The following is a 17620-nucleotide window of genomic DNA, read 5'->3' as shown; positions in this document are numbered from 1 at the left end:
CGGGGGAGGTTTAATCCAGGTGAACTGATTATAGTGGTTTTGATAATTACAAGGAAGATAACTACTGCTCTCATTTGTTGTGGACTCTTGTGCTGCAGCACCAGAAGCAGAACTGCTGAAGCAATTGTATTGGTCTGATCTCCTTGTTATGTTCTACTGCTCCATATTGGTGGGGAAGGAAAGAGCAAGGAGAATCATATTGTTGGAAGGGGCCTCCGAGGTCACTTAGCCCATCCTGATCCATTGCTGGAAATCTACTGCACTTGGAGGGAGGGGTTGACATAAACAGATAAGTTCAGGATGTCCTACAGTGTGTCCTAGAATTAAATTAAGGAGATTGTGGACATGCTTGGAATAGAAATGCCATTCCTACAATTGAGTTTTCCCTTTCTTGGTTGGGGGGAGAAGCAAATGCTAAATGGGGAAAATACAAAGCAAAACATCTTAGATCCCCTAATCCCAAACCTGCACTACAGTCTATGTAAATTAATTAAAAACGCCACCACCACCACCAACAACTGATGAATTCATAGGAAAATTGCTGGGTATTAAAACTGGCCCATCCATCACGTGTACAATGTTAACAATGGTGAGCAATTTATGGCCCTACACATGTTTTGGCCAGCAACTTCCATGATCCTTTACCATTGCCTATGCTGGCTAGAACTCAGGGGAGTTGTAGGCCAAAATGTCTGGAGTGCCAGAAACTTCTCACCCTACCATACAAGGACTTTATTTATTTATTTATTTAAAATATTTCTTTCTTGACCACATTTCAGGGCAGAAGCTTTCCCAAGGCATTTTATAGTAATAAATACATAAAAACAGTTAAAATATTAAAAGCAATAAAAACATAACATACAGTAAAATAGCAATAAAACAACAAAAAGCCAACAATAATACCAGCAACAATAGCAGCAATGACAGAAGTCATACCAAGAGAAGGCCAAGGTAAAATAATTAAGGTCTTCTTAAAAACTTGCAGTCACGGAGCATAGTGGAACTCCAGTGGCAACTTGTTCCAATGGTGTGGGGCCACTATAGAGAAGGCCCTCTTATGTGTGATCTGTATGAGCTAGCTGCTCATACAGGTGGGCAAATGAGAAGGGCCTCTGTTTCTGATCTTAAAGTGTTAGCAGATTGATATGGCTGAAGTTGGTCCTTTAAGGAACTTGATCCCAAACCTTTTAAGGCTTTAAAGGTCAAAACCAGCACTTATTATTATTATTATTATTATTATTATTATTTATATAGCACCATCAAAGTACATGGTGCTGTACAGAGTAAAACAGTAAAGAGCAAGACCCTGCCGCATAGGCTTACATTCTAATAAAATCATAGTAAAGCAATAAGGAGGGGAAGAGAATGCACCAAACAGGCAGTATAAAAGTCAGAACAAAATCAAGTTCTAAAAGCTTTAGAAAAAAGAAAAGTTTTTAGCTGAACTTTAAAAGCTGTGGTTGAACTTGTAGTTCTCAAATGTTCTGGAAGAGTGTTCCAGGCATAAGGGGCAGCAGAAGAAAATGGACGAAGCCGAGCAAGGGAAGTAGAGACCCTTGGGCAGGCGAGAAACATGGCATCAGAGGAGCGAAGAGCACGAGCGGGGCAATAGTGTGAGATGAGAGAGGAGAGATAGGAAGGAGCTAGACCGTGAAAAGCTTTGTAGGTCAACAGGAGAAGTTTAAATTGGATTCTGAAGTGAATTGGAAGCCAATGAAGAGATTTCAGAAGTGTAGTAACATGGTCAGAGCGGCGAGCCAAGAAGATGATCTTAGCAGCAGAGTGGTGAACAGAAACCAACGGACTGATGTGAGAAGAAGCAAGGCCAGTGAGAAGAAGGTTGCAGTAGTCCAACCGAGAAATAACCAATGCATGAACAAGAGTCTTGGCAGAAGAGACAGACAAAAATGATCGAATCCTGGCAATATTATACAGGAAAAAACGACAGGATTTAGCTACTGCCTCAATATGAGGAATAAAGGAGAGCGAGGAATCAAATATAAAGCCAAGACTATGAGCTTCCTTGACTGGAGTAAGTGTAACATCATTGACAGTAAGAGAGAATGAGAGATGAGGAGAAGGTTTAGGAGGAAAAACTTCCAATTGGGATTAAAACACACCAGTAACCAGTGCAGCTGGCACAATATAGGCATTATGTGATCAAACCATCCTGCCTCCACCCTGCATTCTGCACCGGCTGAAGTTTCTGAACCATCTTCATAGGCAAGACATTACAATAGTCCAGCCTGGATGCCACTATTATTATTATTATTATTATTATTATTATTATTATTATTATTATTATTATTATTTTATTTATTTATTTATTTATATAGCACCATCAATGTACATGGTGCTGTACAGAGTAAAAGAGTAAATAGCAAGACCCTGCCGCATAGGCTTACAATCTAATAAAATCATAGTAAAACAATAAGGAGGGGAAGAGAATGCAAACAGGTACAGGGTAGGGTAAACAAGCACAGGGTAGGGTAAAACTAACAGTAGAAAGTAACAGTAGAAGTCTGCACAACATCAAGTGTTAAAAGCTTTAGGAAAAAGAAAAGTTTTTAGTTGAGCTTTAAAAGCTGCGGTTGAACTTAGTTATCCACTAGTGTGTGGATAACTAAGGCAAGGCCCATCCTCTCCAGATGGGGCCACAGCTGGGGCACCAATGTAGGCTGGTGAAATGCACTCCTGGACACTGCAGCCACCTGGGCTTCCCCAGTTAGGTCAGAGTCAAAAAGGGTTCCCAGACTGTGCTTGGTGCTTTAGGAGGAGTGCAAACCCATCTAAGACCAATTGTAAACCTTGATCCAAAGTAGTTGGTTTCCCAACACACAATGTTTCTGTCTTGTCTGGATTAAGTTTCTGCTTGTTCACCCTTATCCCTTCCAAAACAGTCTTCATTCAAGAATTCCACAGTGTCCCTGGGATGTGCAGATAAAAAGGAGAGGGAGAGCTGAGCATCATCCATACGCTGATGGCATTTGAGCTCAAACCTCCTGATAATTTCGCCCTGCAGTTTCATGTAGCACCCCACAGGCTAATGGCTGTTGAATGGAACAGAAGTCCTCCTCTACCATCTTCTGAGACTCCTCCTCCAGGAAGTTCAGGAACCACTATAAAACTGTGCCTCCCAAACTCAATCCAGATAAACAATCCAGAAGGATTCCATAGTTGATAGTATCGAGAGCTGCTGAGAGGGCCAGGACCTTGGCAGAGGTCTAAGCTAAATTCCCAATAGAAGAAAAAGGGAGATGTGTACTCTGGTGCTAAGTAAGGGTTGAAATATTTAATAAAGATTTCTTCAATAAAAAATGATATGTAAATTCAAACAAGACGGATTGTACACTAGCTCGACGTTTTGGGCCCTTAGGTCCTTCATCAGGAACTGTATTGTTGTCAAAATTCGTTTATCCAAAAAATGTAGAAACTCTTTTTCTGTATTATCCTCAGGAGGACTGTTTAAACTGTAAAAGATACTAACTAGTTAGTATATTAACTAGGATACTAGTTAGGACCTTTTACAGTTTAAACAGATAGTGTAAAAGATACTAACTAGTTAGTATACTAACTAGTATACTAGTTAGTATCTAGTTAGTATACTAGTCCTGCTGGGAGTGCCTCGGCCTGCACTTCTCACCCATCAAGTGCTCCATCAGGACCCTGTACTGAAGGGCTGGGGCCTGCCTATGAACCTCCCTCTTTCATCAGGCCTGTTTCTTTGCATGCACAGAGTGCCTCCCCTCCCTCCCTCCCTCTGTCTTAAGGGTAAAGGCTGCACATGCACTTCCCCCAGACTCTGAGAAGAGAGTGATATCAGGACGGGGTGTGTTTGAGCATGTTTAGAGTTCATCCTCTCAAAGTCATGCTGTTGTATCTAGTTATGTTTTTAAAAGTACACATGGCACTGCAAATGGACACAGCCCATTTATGTGGGTTGTTTCCTTTTATGTGGAATTGTGTTGACTGCTTGAGAGTGACCTCAGGAGACTGGGTTGTGAAAGGTATGCAGCGGCCACCCACCTGTGCACTCACAATGGCCTCCCACCCAAGGCATGCTGGGAGTTCTGCCCAAGGCATGCTGGGAATTGTAAGTGGAAGCCTAGGTTTTTTAAATTAAATTCTTTTAAAAAAAATACTTAAACCCCCAAATTATGTGTTTTTAGGTTTACAGTATCTGGTACATTGTACAGCCAGACCTATCTGCATGCCAAATTTCAGGTTTCTAACTCATCTGGAAGAGGGTAAACGTTTCCAGACATACATCCCAGACACATACTTTCAGTTTTATAGGTAGAGATTATATCCCAAGCAAGAAATGTAACAACTGTTGCATAACTTTTCAGTGGTTATTGCAATCAGTATGGAATGGTCATTTAGTATCGCATTGTTTATTCATTTATTCATTTATGTGAGGAGAATGAATTGGAAATTAGACCAGAATAAAATCTAGATGGGCAATTTGGGTCAAAATTCATTTTCACCAGTTTTATATTTTTGTGTAGGATACTAAGAACGTTAAGGAAACACACATTCTTCTGTTATTTATATTTTTCTTTGCATGAGTTGCTCTTTATTATTCAACTCTGGCCTCAGTACAATAATGTAGCATTTGGGGAAAAAGATACAACTCAGTAACCCAGCACTGGAAGCCAAGATGGAGAAAATCTCCACAGCCACCATGTGTTTTCCTCTGGTGCTGAGATAGGTTGGAACAAAGGACACCCACACACTGCAAAAGACCAACATGCTGAAGGTGATGAACTTGGCTTCATTAAAACTGTCAGGCAATTTCCTGGCCAGGAAGGCCACAGTGAAGCTCACAACAGTTAGGGAGCCCATGAACCCCAAGACACTATAGAACATGAGAACTGAACCTTCATTACATAACAGGACAACTTCTTCAGTCATTGAGGTCAAGTCCAAATCTGGGAATGGAGGAGACATTGCCAACCACAGAGCACAGATCCATGTTTGAATACTGGAGCAGGACAGTACAATGGAATATGCCAGTCTTTTCCCCACCCATTTCCTTATTTGGGATCCTGGTTTAGTAGCCATGAATGCCAGAACCACAGAAATGGTTTTTGCCAAGATGGTTGAGAGGGAGACAGAGAAGACAATGCCAAAAGCAGTTTGTCGAAGAAGGCAGGTCCCCTTATTAGGCTTTCCGATGAAGAGCAATGAACAGAGGAAAGACAAGAGGAGGGAGATGAGGAGAATGTAGGTTAGGCTTCGGTTGTTAGCTTTGACTATGGCAGTGTCCCGGTGCCTGATGAAAATGCCAAGCACCAGAGCTGTGATCAGAGACAATACAAGTGCAGAAGAAGTTGAAATGATGCCCAAAATGTCTTCAAAAGCTAGGAAATTTGGAATCTTAGGAATGCATTGATCTTGGAATTTGTTTGGATAGTGACCTTCTGGACAATTGGAACAAGTTTCCATATCTGGAAAACAAACATAAAACAAATTATTATTATTATTATTATTATTATTATTATTATTATTATTATTATTATTATTATTTTAAAAAGTTCTTAATTGTAGGAACTTCCTAACTAGAAGTTCATGTAACATAGTATCCTGGTTTACAATCAAATTTAACCACCATGGTTAAAGAACAAACCATACTGCCCTGGTTCCAAAGACATGGTAAGCTGCACCTCATTGGGAAATTTGGGAAATTCCAGGCATCATGTGCCACTGATTAAAACAAGCTCTGGCTGGCCATTTATGCAAAATCACTGGTGTAAATGGTCTATTTAGATCATTTATGCCTGCAATTTTGCCTAAGTTTCCCCTTTATAGCTGCCATGTGCAAGAATTGTTCTTTACAGGAAAAAAAGCTGAGCCACCAGTTTTATACAAAACGGCAGATTGATGAGGGAATAGATATCACCACACACATGCTAAGTTGGGCAAGCAGATGGATCCATGAACTGGTGCCCAGAGGGCCAAACTGGCAAGGAATTGCCAGGCCACAAGCCCCAGCCAGATGCCCGTGACTTCCCTAAAGAAAAGCTCCTTGCATTTTTCTAAAATATAATATATCTTAATAATAATAATATCAATAATAATAATAATAATAATAATAATAATAATAATAATATAGTACATCCTACCATTCTGGTTTGAGAACATCCCATCTGGACATAGCGCACAATCATAGCAGCAAAATTTCTTCCCCTCCTTCTTTTTCTTGCTGGAACCAGGATGGCATTTGTCATTACATAGAGAAAGAGGTGGCACCTGTTCCCCACCCCCCACAAAAAAAGTTAGTATTAAGAAAATGTCTGGAGAATTCATCATCTCACATTAGTTGATCTGCCAGTAAAAAGGCAAGCCAATACCTGGAATATTAGATCCCTAAGTCCTAGGTGGTACATTCAGCTGGGGGAGTACCTGTTGTAGTGAGCATTGTGCAAACACTAGAAAATTAGCATTTTTGTTCTTGGCCTGATCAATGGTACAACTAGTTTAGCAATCCAACTTTAGCCTTAGCTAGTCCAAGCTATATCTTGGGGCAAACCCTGGGATCATCCCTGTGCGTCCACATGATGCACAGGGGATCCCAGGATCAGGGAGGAATCATCCCTCCCTTGCCCCGGGATAGAGTCCTCCCCTTTGGGCCCGCTTTTTCCGTGGTCCCGGGCTGAGCCCAAGACTGCGGAACTTGTGGCCCATTTCTGCGGCTTTCTGTGCGCTGAAGGTAAGTGTTTTTTTTTTAAAAAATAATTTGGTTTCCCAGCTTCCCCAACCCTAACTCCAATGGGTGCAGCTTTGCTGGTTGCCACTAGGGGGCCAAGTAGGGATTTTTTGCCCATGACCTAATTTGCTCATGAGTTTTTTTTCGCCTACTCCATACTGTAAGACAGCCTGGGAGTATTAATTAGGTTAATTTGGTTCATACTTCATGATTTGGTCACGACGTTAGGGCGGTAGGTAAGGGCATCCTGAGAGGGGTTCTGGGGCGGTGAGCATCCACAGGCACTGTTGCGGGATGGGTAAATTCCTGAGGCTCCCAGCTTTGAGCCCCGTGGCCTAGCTTGTGAGCTAAGGGTTACCTTTGAGGCCAACAACCCTCACTCACTCAGAGCCTTGAGGCCTGTGTTGGAGTGATGCCAAAAGGTCACCCTACTCCAAAAGGGGTAAGCCCATGGGATGGCAACATGTCAGGCACCAACCCACGGGTGACATTTCTGAGACAATGCAGTTTTTCCCCACCTGAGTCAAGTGTTTATGCCACTTGATTCTTGTCTCATTAATGGCAAATCCTTTGCCTGGAAGAGGATCCAGCCGTCCCACTTTGACTCTGTTATAGGAGTTATTTGGGAAAGTGACCAAGTTCGTAATATCAAATCCACCTGTTAACTCTCCATGTTCATTAAATGTAATTTCATCCCCAGCACTGTTGTTGAATGAGATCCTCTGAATCAATGAGTAGAGCTGGATGGAGAGAGCGAGATAACCAAACCATCTACAATGTTCTTTTTTTTTCCCATCATGAAAGCAAAAAAAACCCAACCCATACATTGTATATATAGAATTATCATCATTTCCATCATATGTATCATCTCTGCCACCCCCCAAAAGGGAGAGAGTTATACAAAAGTTTCAAGGAAAGCAGACAAGATATCCATATATCCACTTGCAAGTTGTGTCTATATAAGTTGATAATGTTATTAGGTCCTCAATCCATTGCATTATGGGAGGTGAGAATTTGTGACAGTATATAAGTTTATATTATAAAGTTCTGTAATGCGCTCATTAAGATTGTTCAAACAGCTTTCCATGAAAGGAATGCATCCCCATTTTTGGAGCAGATTAATGGCTGGAAAGGGACGTATTAATCTTACCATTCCTGCATGGGGGAGTCCCAATAAAAATATCACAACCATGAATAATATATATATATATATATATATATATATATATATATATATATATATATATACTATTTATGCTAGGAGTGGACAACTTGTGATCACCCAGATGTCTTGTCCTACTAGGCTAACAACCCTAGCCAATAAACATTAAGGCTGCAGTTGGTAATCACAAATGGTAAGAAGTGCCCCTAGGCACACAACTGCATAACAGTTGATAATGTGGATGTGTGCCTAGGGGCATTCCTTACCATTTGTAACAACCCTAGCCAACAGTCAATGGTGAGGAAGCATGGAAGTTGTAGGCCAATATTTCTGGAGGTCTTCAAGATGTATTATTCCAAGCATCACCTCTAATGTATTATAGTTTGGTTTTAGCATTCAATGGTGTACTGACTACTCCACGTAGCACCATTCTCCAATACCTTGTTCATCACAATTGACATTTATCATAGGTAGCATGAGGAAACATTACCTGCCAGGGTTCCAGATTTTGAAGAGAATTTTTGCCTCTGTCCTCCACTGATCTGTGGTTGGCTCTAGATGAGTACATGATGTGTAAGGCATGTGCAATGGTGTAGATAGCATTATAGATACTATAGCTGTGACCAGTCATGCTCACTTCAAAAAAAGATTCAGGAAGACTCTCCAGCATCTCTTCTCTGGTACATCTTCCACCTATGAAAACTAAAATTGACTTTGAAAGAGAACAACTGAATGCCTGTTCCCAGAAATCATGAATAAAACCATCTTCATTGGCCCAAGAAGGATGTACAAGCTCTAGAAATTCTGGAAAGCCTTGAAGCTCCTTTGATTGAATTGTAAAGGAGATAGCACCCTGGAACATTTGCATATCAATGCCAGTAACCCTTTGAAAGGTATGTAATGTGAAATCGATTTGGGCTGTTGTAATCCATACTTTTGCTGCAGATGCCTTCCCATTATTCTGAGAAAATATTTGAAGTACCCCTTTTGCTTTCATGGTGAACTGCAACCATGAAATAGATGACGTTTCTCCATGTATCACAACTGCATTGGCTTTGCTCATCATGAAAGTTGTCAAAATGTTCTGCTTGTTATAAAATATTTCATGTAAGTTGTTAAATGCATTCACCTTTTTTGGAACCCTTTCTGTGAAGGCTAGACAGATTTTGTTCTGCAAAAGCAGTGGCTGCATGGTCCGCAAAAAATGATGTCCACCATTGTCATCTGTACTGATGAGCCCTACCCATTTCCATTGAAAATGCAGAAGTAACTGGACTAGACCTTGGTATTGGAGGGCTTCATTGGGGACCATGCGGTAAAAAGAACGGGAACTGGTTTGATCATTCATTGCTGGTTCAAAGGAGCCATATGAAATCTAAATAGAAAAGGAAAAAAGAAAAAGTAAGAAAGGCCAGATATTCAATGTGAGGAGTATCTGATTTGCTCATTATATTTTAATTTATTTTGTTTGCATTCCTATACACACTTCCTTGAGAAACAGTCCCTTTGAAATCAATGGAACTTGCTTCTTAGTAGACATGCACAGGATTGCGCTATTATTGTTTTCTTTACTTTAAATTCAGAAGGATCCCCAAGGTGGCTTATGTGGAATCATAAATTTGCAAGGTCATTTAAACATTTCATTTAAAACATGGAGTTAGCACCATCTGTATATTTTCAATCTAGTTCAGAGAAAATGATATTTCACTGTAATGAAATATAGTGGGGGCCATTTAAGCCATCAAGTTTAACTCCTTGCTAAGTGCAGGACTCCAGTTTAAAACAGCCCTGATAGCTGTCTGTCCAGTCTCTGTTTAAATGCCTCTAGTGACAGACAACCTACTGTCTTCTTAGGCAGTTGGTTCCATTTGCTGACTGCTCTGACCACAAGGAACTCATTTCCTGATGTTCAGCCAAAATCTGTGTTCCTGAAACTAAAGCCCATTATTTTGTGTCTTCCAGTCTTGGATGATAAAGAACCAGTTGAGGCCCTCTTCTGTGTTCTGACCCTTTAGGTACTTGAAAAGTGCTATCATATCCCTCCCACATTCTTCTCTTCTCTCAAGGCAAAACCTTCCCAGTTTCTTTAATCTTTTTTCAGAGGATACAATTTCTAGTCCCCTGATCAACTTTATTTCACTTATTTGAGCTTTTGCCAATGTACCTGAATCCTTCTGAAAGTGTGGCATCCAGAACTGGACATGGTATTTGAGATGAGGTTTGACCATCACAAACTAGAGTGGAACCATGACTTCCCATCATATAGAAACTATACTTCTGTTGGTGCAACCTAAAATTGATTTGCCTTTTTTGCAGCTGCATCACACTGATGTGCTGATTCATACTTAGCTTGCTATTGGCTACAAGTCCAAGATTCGTTTCACATGTACTATTGTCAAGTCAGGTATCCCCCATCTCACACAAGTGTAATTGTTTCTTTCCCTTAAACAAAGAACTTTGCACTTGCATCTGTTAAATTTCATTCTGTTATATTTTTGTCCAGTTTTCTAAGAGATCAAGGTCATTTTGCTTTTTTTTTTTTTTTAAAAAAAAGTATTGACTACGCTATCCAATTTTCTGTCATCTGCAAATTTGATAAGCATCCCTCCCCCTCCACATTTTCCTTCAAATTATTAACACAAACATTGAAGGCTAGAGGACCCAAGTTGCACTCTGTGGCATCCCACTTCACAACTCTCTCCAATTTGATGTAGAACTATTGATAAACACTCTTGGAGTACAGTTCTCCAGCCAGCTGTAGATTCACCTAGTAGTAGAGCTGTGTGCAACTGGCCTCTCAAAATTCTCCAAACCCATTTATAGATAGAGAAATGGGGGGTGGATTTCACCAAATTTCTCCAGAGGAAGGAGAAATTCTGCAAATATTTCTCACAAGTAAGCTTCGCCATTGGCAAAGATTGTAGAACCGCTTTTTCCTCCAAAGGATCTTTTTTGTGTGTGCTGACACTGCAAAAAAAAAAAAAAAAAAAAAAAAACTCTAAGATACCAAAAAACCCAACAACACCCACTTCCTGGATGGGAAGCGTGGGAAGCCAAGAAGGTTGCAGGCTGTCAGGTGACTGTAGAATGAAAGACAGGGCACTCTCACACACTCCTCAGGTATCTCATAAGAATTGTAAACAAAAAAGCTCTGGACCAAATGTATGAAAATTTCTCCAAAATTTCTTCTGTTTTGAATTTCTTTTCAAAAGCAATTTCTTTTCTATCAAATTGAATGAGCAATGTCATTTACATGAACAGGGATGACCCCGGGATGATTCCGGGATAAACCTTAGGTATAGCTAAGGCCTCAGTCTGGGCAGAGAAAAGGAGTCAATGGTGGGTTAAACAAGAAATGCTAGTAAGGATGAAGGAGGAGGGTTAAACCTACACATAAAGTTTCAGAGGTTGTCCATCTATAAACAAGGTGTTCCAGGCAGCAGCTATGGGAAACAGAATGGGTGTCAGTGTTATGCTGCCATGGACCTCTGCCCACTAAGGAGGATAGATAATGGCAAGACAATTTCCCAGATGAGCATTTCCCTATCCTCGTCCTCATACCCAGTGGGCATGCCTGAAACTTCTGCTTGAAAGCTCTCTGGCTATAGCAGTGGAAGCTGGTGGCTCCGATTTTGGTGAGGCTGTGAATCTATTCTGGGTTTTAGCTAGAACCAGCCAGAATGCTAAAAGAGCTAACCAAGGTGCTGAACTGAACTCATTTTGGAGATAGGGTTCATCACCTTGGATAGCTCCTTTAGAGTTCTGGCTCATTCTGACTGAGTCCTAGCATGTATTCACAGCCCCACTGACAGTGGAGTCACCAGCCACCACTGGGTTGTGGAATGCATTTGGCATCTTACCCCTCATTCCCAACTTACTTCTTTTTAGGAGAATATCCCCCACCTTTTTCACATGTACATGGACGCACACTTGGTCATTGATTCCAGTTGATGTTTATTCCTCTCACCACTGGAGCAATCTCTCTCTATGCATATAAAACAGAGAGAGTTGGACCTAGTTTTAGTTATGCTTAAAGCATACTCACTGAAATCTATGGAACTACTCCAGGTATGAGTAAATCCAGATCCAACCATCAATCTTTGCAACCTCCCCATTCTCTCTCATATATATATATATATATATATATATATATATATATATATATAATATTCCACATATTTTAGGTCCTATTACTCCCCCCACAACCCCAATACTACTCTATCCTTACAAATTATCAAATTACTACAGGAAAGAGAAAAGAAGAGTGAATGATACAGGAGTTTGGAGGGATTCCCCACAACTCCCATGCACTGACCCTACCTGTGGAATCTTGTAAAGACCTAAGATGTCTGCCATGAGTGAAGAGGTATCAGAGCTAAGTCCCCCGATTACTCCTACCACATTTTTCTGGATGCCACATTTGTAGTTGGGGAGAAACTGATGTGAATTAAAAAGCAAGTCCAAAGTGGCATGGTAGGTCATCCTTGAATCAGAGTAGCTGTCATAGATGTGGAACCCAAGAGAGAGATTGGACAACATCTTATCATTCTCATTGATCTCATCAATGGCAAACACCAAGGCCAGGATGTGTTGGTAGAATTTTGTCACCACACTGCAAAGAAAGTGACTTGCTTTTACGTGAGAGAGTTGAAAAGTGGACAAAAACATTTTATCACAGTACCCCTCTTTACCAAAAAAAAAAAAGCCCTCCAGCCCCCTGAAAATGCTACACAGAAAAGGTGAGCTTGCATGATGTGATAACTCACCCTGCAAATAAGCCACACAGTGTGGGTTGTCCTTGGAACAATCCACAGTGAATATGACAGATGATCAGGCTTACCATGGGTTTTTATCCCAATCCTTCTCCCTTGGTCCTCCAGCTGGATCTGCTCAGTTTCCCAGTATGGGCTGTCATCAGAACAACCCACGTTGAGTCTAACAGATGATGAAGCTTACCATGGGTTGTTCTCCCCTCCTTCTTCATCAGTTCCCCATCCTGACTCTGATCAGCACCCCAGGGTGTGGCAGCTAATGAGGGCATGTGGAAAGCAGAAGGAAACTTCATTTTGTTCCTGCAGCCATCATGATGATTTAAGGGAGCTTAAAATGGGGTGGGGTGGGGGGGTTGCACATAATCCAATATTTTAATCAGAGTTGCTGACAAAGTTTTGTTGTCATTGTCATAAAGGAATTGCAAATAAAATGGCCAGTATCATACTGCCCTTATTCAAACTGATGGTGCGAATACTGAATATTGTGTATAATTCTGGGCACCACACCTAAAAAAGGATATTATAGAGCTGGAAAAAGTGCAGAAAAGGGCAATTAAAATGATTAAGGGGCTGGAGCATCTCCCCTATGAGAGAAAGTTACAGCAGCTGGGATTGTTTAGCTTGGAGAAGAGGAGGCTTAGGGGAGACATGATAGAGGTGTACAAAATAATGCATGGTATGGAGAATGTGGATAGGGAGACATTTTTCTACCTCTTTCAAAATACTAGAACCTGGGGTCATCCCATGAAGCTGATTGGTGGGAGATCCAGGACAAATAAAAGGAAGTACTTCTTCACACAGCACACAGTTAAATTATGGAACTCACTACCACAAGATGTAGTGATGGCCACCAATTTGGATGGCTTTAAAAGGGGGTTGGATGAATTCCTGGAGGCAAGGGCTATCAATGGCTACCAGCCCTGATGGTTGTGTGCTATCTCCAGTATTCGAGGCAGTAAGCCTGGGTGCACCAGTTGCTGGGGAACATGGGTGGGAGGGTGCTGTTGCACCATGTCCTGCTTGTTCATCCCTGGCCGATGGCTGGTTGGCCACTGTGTGAACAGAGTGCTGGACTAGATCGACCCTTGGTCTGATCCAACAAGGCACTTCTTATGTTCTAAGATAAATTTTAATTATGTTCATCACAACTGAAGTAATGTTGATACAGGTCTAAAGGACTCTGCATAAAATCATAAAACCCAGGCTCTGAAACTACCCAGCTAGACCAGTGTTAATGTGGAACTTAATATAGTATTGCAGAGTTATATTCATATACCCCCTTGTTTTATTTTGGAATGGAGGAAGGAAGTTTCAACATGCCCCACACCCTATGGGAGTGTCAGCCAATCTGAAACAATTCATCCATTCTTTCTAAAGATCTATTTTTATCTCCCCCCGCAACAACAAACAGATTTCAGACATACACATATAAAGAAATGTCATGGAGAGGCTAGAGAGAGAATTCCTTACAGTGGAAGGTTAAACGACTTATGAGAAGGTTGTCTGTGGAACAAAACATCACGGGCTTCATAATGGATATGAGACACCATCCCGCCAATGAGGAGATCACCTGGCTGGTACCACTCATGTGGAATCTGTGCAGCCTTATTTCCATCACACTTAATAGTAGGCACTTTGCATACCATGCTCGGGAGCAGTAGCATTAGAAGCAGCACGATCCTGATGGCAAACTCCCTTCTAAACATCTGGCATCCTGTCTCAGTCTCTACATCAATATCATGGCTACCATTAGTCTGGCTTGTGGGAACTGTCCAGAGAGCATTGGCTATCGGGCAGAATAAAAATTTAATAAAGATAGAAAAAAATAAATACATTTGAACCATGTAGGCTGCAGCTGCTTCTGCCAGTGAACTTATTAAAGAGGCATGTCTCCTCTCGATCAATGACCTCAATGGCGTAGCAAAAGCATGGCTTGCATGGCAATTAGAAGACAGCTTTTGAAGCGTGACGGATATAATGAAAGAGGGGAATTGATCAAAATGACAGAACCCTGCCTCTCTTATCACCTGAATGTTAGCTGTTATTATGACCCTGGGAGACCCATAAATATTTCAGGCTTGCTTGATTTTTTTCTCTCTGGAAAACCATTGAATTGATTATAGTGATGTTATAATTATAGGGGAGATAAACACTTCTGCTCTTTTTTTTATTATTATTCCATGATGAATCAACTGTAGCAGAACTGATGAAGGAGCTGGCCGGGCTCTGCTCAGAGGGAGAGGGCGCTTGGGCGCGATCGTGTCAACCACCCGAGTCATCTCTGCATTCCACAGAGCAACCTGGGCTTCGACAGGAGCACCTGCCATACCAGCAGGAAAATCCTCCAGAGCCCTCTGGAATCCGTCAGAGTCCATTAGCCTCTGGGGATGGACCATTTTAATAGGCCCTCCAACCTTGCAGAGCAAATTTTGTGAACCGCCCAGAGAGCTCCAGCTATTGGGCGGTATAGAAATGTAATAAATAAATAAATAAATAAATAAATAAATAAATACATAAATAAATACATCAGTACAGCAAATCAGAAAAGTGAAAATCAGTGTTGGAAAGGATATGAGCTATAGAAATCCCTGGCAGGTGGCACACACAATCTGTATCTTTCTGGGATGTGCCAAGGTTGAGTGCCCTCTGAACCTGTGCCCTCATCCTGGCATAGATCTCTCCTTTCCTGCCTCTCTTGCTGCACTCCAGAGTCAGATGAGGAATGTGATTCAAGAAACACCTATGTCCCACTTCACCCTAAGGATGTTTGGGATGGTTGAAAGCATCTAGACCCCTTTCAATTACTGGACTTGTCTAGAGGATGGCCTGAGAGATTTCTGCCCCCTTTGTAACCCCCCCCTTTTTTTACAACCCATCTTAACTGGCCTATTGAGGTGCAAAGGTGTGTGTGCATTTGTATGGGGATGTTGAAGATACAAAGATTTTGAATAAAATGAATGAATACATAAATAAATATGGGAACTATAAAAAGGCACCCAGGAAAAAATACTCTCCAATCCTGGTCACTGCCTTAAAAAAGATTTGCACATTATCAGAAGCTCCCTGTTCCTGTTAGCTGGAGTCATCGGCCCCGTTCAAACAACATGCTAAACCATGCTGTTTAACCACAAAATGGTTAATGGAATGCATTAAGGTCAATACATTCCATTAACCATTTTGTGGTTAAGCAGCATGGTTTAGCGTGTCGTCTGAACGGGGCCATAAACTGACTTTCAGTGTCAAATAAAGGATCTGTGTGGCACAAATAACTGTATTTCAGCAATATTATATTGTCATGTTGTCAACTTATCTGTCAGCAAAGGCCTGTCAAAACCACAGGCCACCTAATTGGGGCCAGGTGCTGACACCACCCATTGCAGTCTTTGCCTGCTAACCGGGCTGCTCTATGAGTGCAGATGGTCTTCTGCCCCTTCCTCCAGCCTTCTCTTTCCATTCCCTACCCATGCTGGTGGCCTTTCCTTCAGCCATCTTGGATGCCCTTTATTGATGGGAGGTCATATCCTTTTCTCCAGGTCAACTGGTCCACTAGTTTCAGCTAGGGATGTCATGGGTGGCTGACTGTCATGTCTAGCCCTGCTCCCCCTGTTTTGGAAGAAGGTGTTTCAGGTAATCAATCAGAATCAGACTAGGAAGTAGAGGAGTTGGCGCCAGACACAGGCCAGCCTGGACCAGTGGGGGAGAAAGCTCTCATGGTTTCTTCTTCAGCTGGTGGTGAACTCTCTCCAGAGCTTATCTCATCAAGAGCAAATCATACACAGGCAGTGAGAAGCCCACATTCTTCTGAAGGAGAGAGCACCAACAGGCTAGCTGATCCTAGGGTGCGCTGCAGGCTAAAACAAGTGGAGCAAAAGGAAGGCGAGAGAAAGTTGATCCGGTTCACATCGCATCGCATCAGAAGCTGCCTCAGAACTAGCCTCTCTGAAGTTAACGTGTTTTGGGAAAAGGCTTTCTGTTCTTTTTGAAAGGAAAATTGCCTCACTTAGTTTGCATAGTTTTGCCTAGGGGATAGGTTCCAAGGTGAGCCTCGTGTGGCTCAGAGCGGTAAAGCAGCAGTTTCTGCAGCTGAAACTCTCCCCATGGCCTGAGTTCGATCCCAGTGGAAGCTGGTTTCAGGCAGCTGGCTCAGGTCGACTCAGCCTTCCATCCTTCTGAGGTCAGTAAAATGAGTACCCAGCTAGCTGGGGGAAAGGTAATAATGGCCGGGGAAGGCAACGGCAAACCACCCTGCTATAAGGCCTGCCAAGAAAACGTCAGCGAAAGCTGGCGTCCCTCCAAAAGTCAGTAATGACTCAGTGCTTGCACGAGAGGTTCCTTTCCTTTCCTTCCTAGGTTCCAAGAGATTAGACTCTCTTCAGGTGGGAAGAGATGTTTATTGCTTAAATAAAACTTTGTGGATTACTTAGCAGGCCTCTTCATTGTCTCCCAAGACAACAGGAGGTTTCTGAGAAAGTTGACACTGGCTGTGTCCGGGAGTCCGACAGACCCTACCCACTGTATTCACACGCACACACGGTCCCAATCAGGCACCTGACAAGTGATTAGCACCCATCTGCACTCACTCTGGAATTTACTCATATCACCCTCATTGCGTAAATAGGCCCTATACGGCCACCATTAAAACAACAGGGGTGGATGTGTCATTTCTGGGTCGTTTATTGTTGTGCACAATGAAGGCTCCCGTAGGCAATTTTGGGAACTGAGTAATTTCTGGAGCAAGGGTGGATGGCGGCTGAGCACTTGCTGAGCCGAGCCTCAAATGAAGAAAGCACTGCCCATCTGACGGATCAGACATGGGTGAGTTTGGCCATCTCTAAAAAGGGTTACCCTTTTGTAGGGAAAGCCAGCTCCTCAAACTATATGATGCTGCGGTTCTCAATATAGTTTGCTTGGAGTAGAAAGAAAGCACAAGCAACATTGTTCCAGTTCTCAGGGGTATATTGAGGTTTGAGGTCATGA

General features: G+C 42.0%; 1 protein-coding gene across 1 annotated transcript; it reads right to left on the bottom strand.

Annotated features, from left to right (window-relative positions):
* Positions 1–4548: 4548 nt before the first annotated feature.
* LOC134405801 (vomeronasal type-2 receptor 26-like) lies at positions 4549–9183 on the bottom strand. Its single transcript, XM_063137054.1, has 4 exons — positions 8362–9183; positions 7228–7449; positions 6126–6252; positions 4549–5450 (listed from the first exon to the last, which is right to left on the bottom strand). The coding sequence occupies exons 1-4, from the start codon at positions 9181–9183 to the stop codon at positions 4549–4551; spliced, it is 2073 nt and encodes a 690-aa protein (XP_062993124.1).
* Between the last annotated feature and the right edge of the window lie 8437 nt (positions 9184–17620).

This window comes from Elgaria multicarinata, chromosome 11, assembly GCF_023053635.1.
Source record: "Elgaria multicarinata webbii isolate HBS135686 ecotype San Diego chromosome 11, rElgMul1.1.pri, whole genome shotgun sequence".
NCBI classification, from domain to species: Eukaryota; Metazoa; Chordata; class Lepidosauria; order Squamata; family Anguidae; genus Elgaria; species Elgaria multicarinata.
Note: the sequence above shows the minus strand (reverse complement) of the source record. Positions and strands in the feature narration are given on the sequence as shown.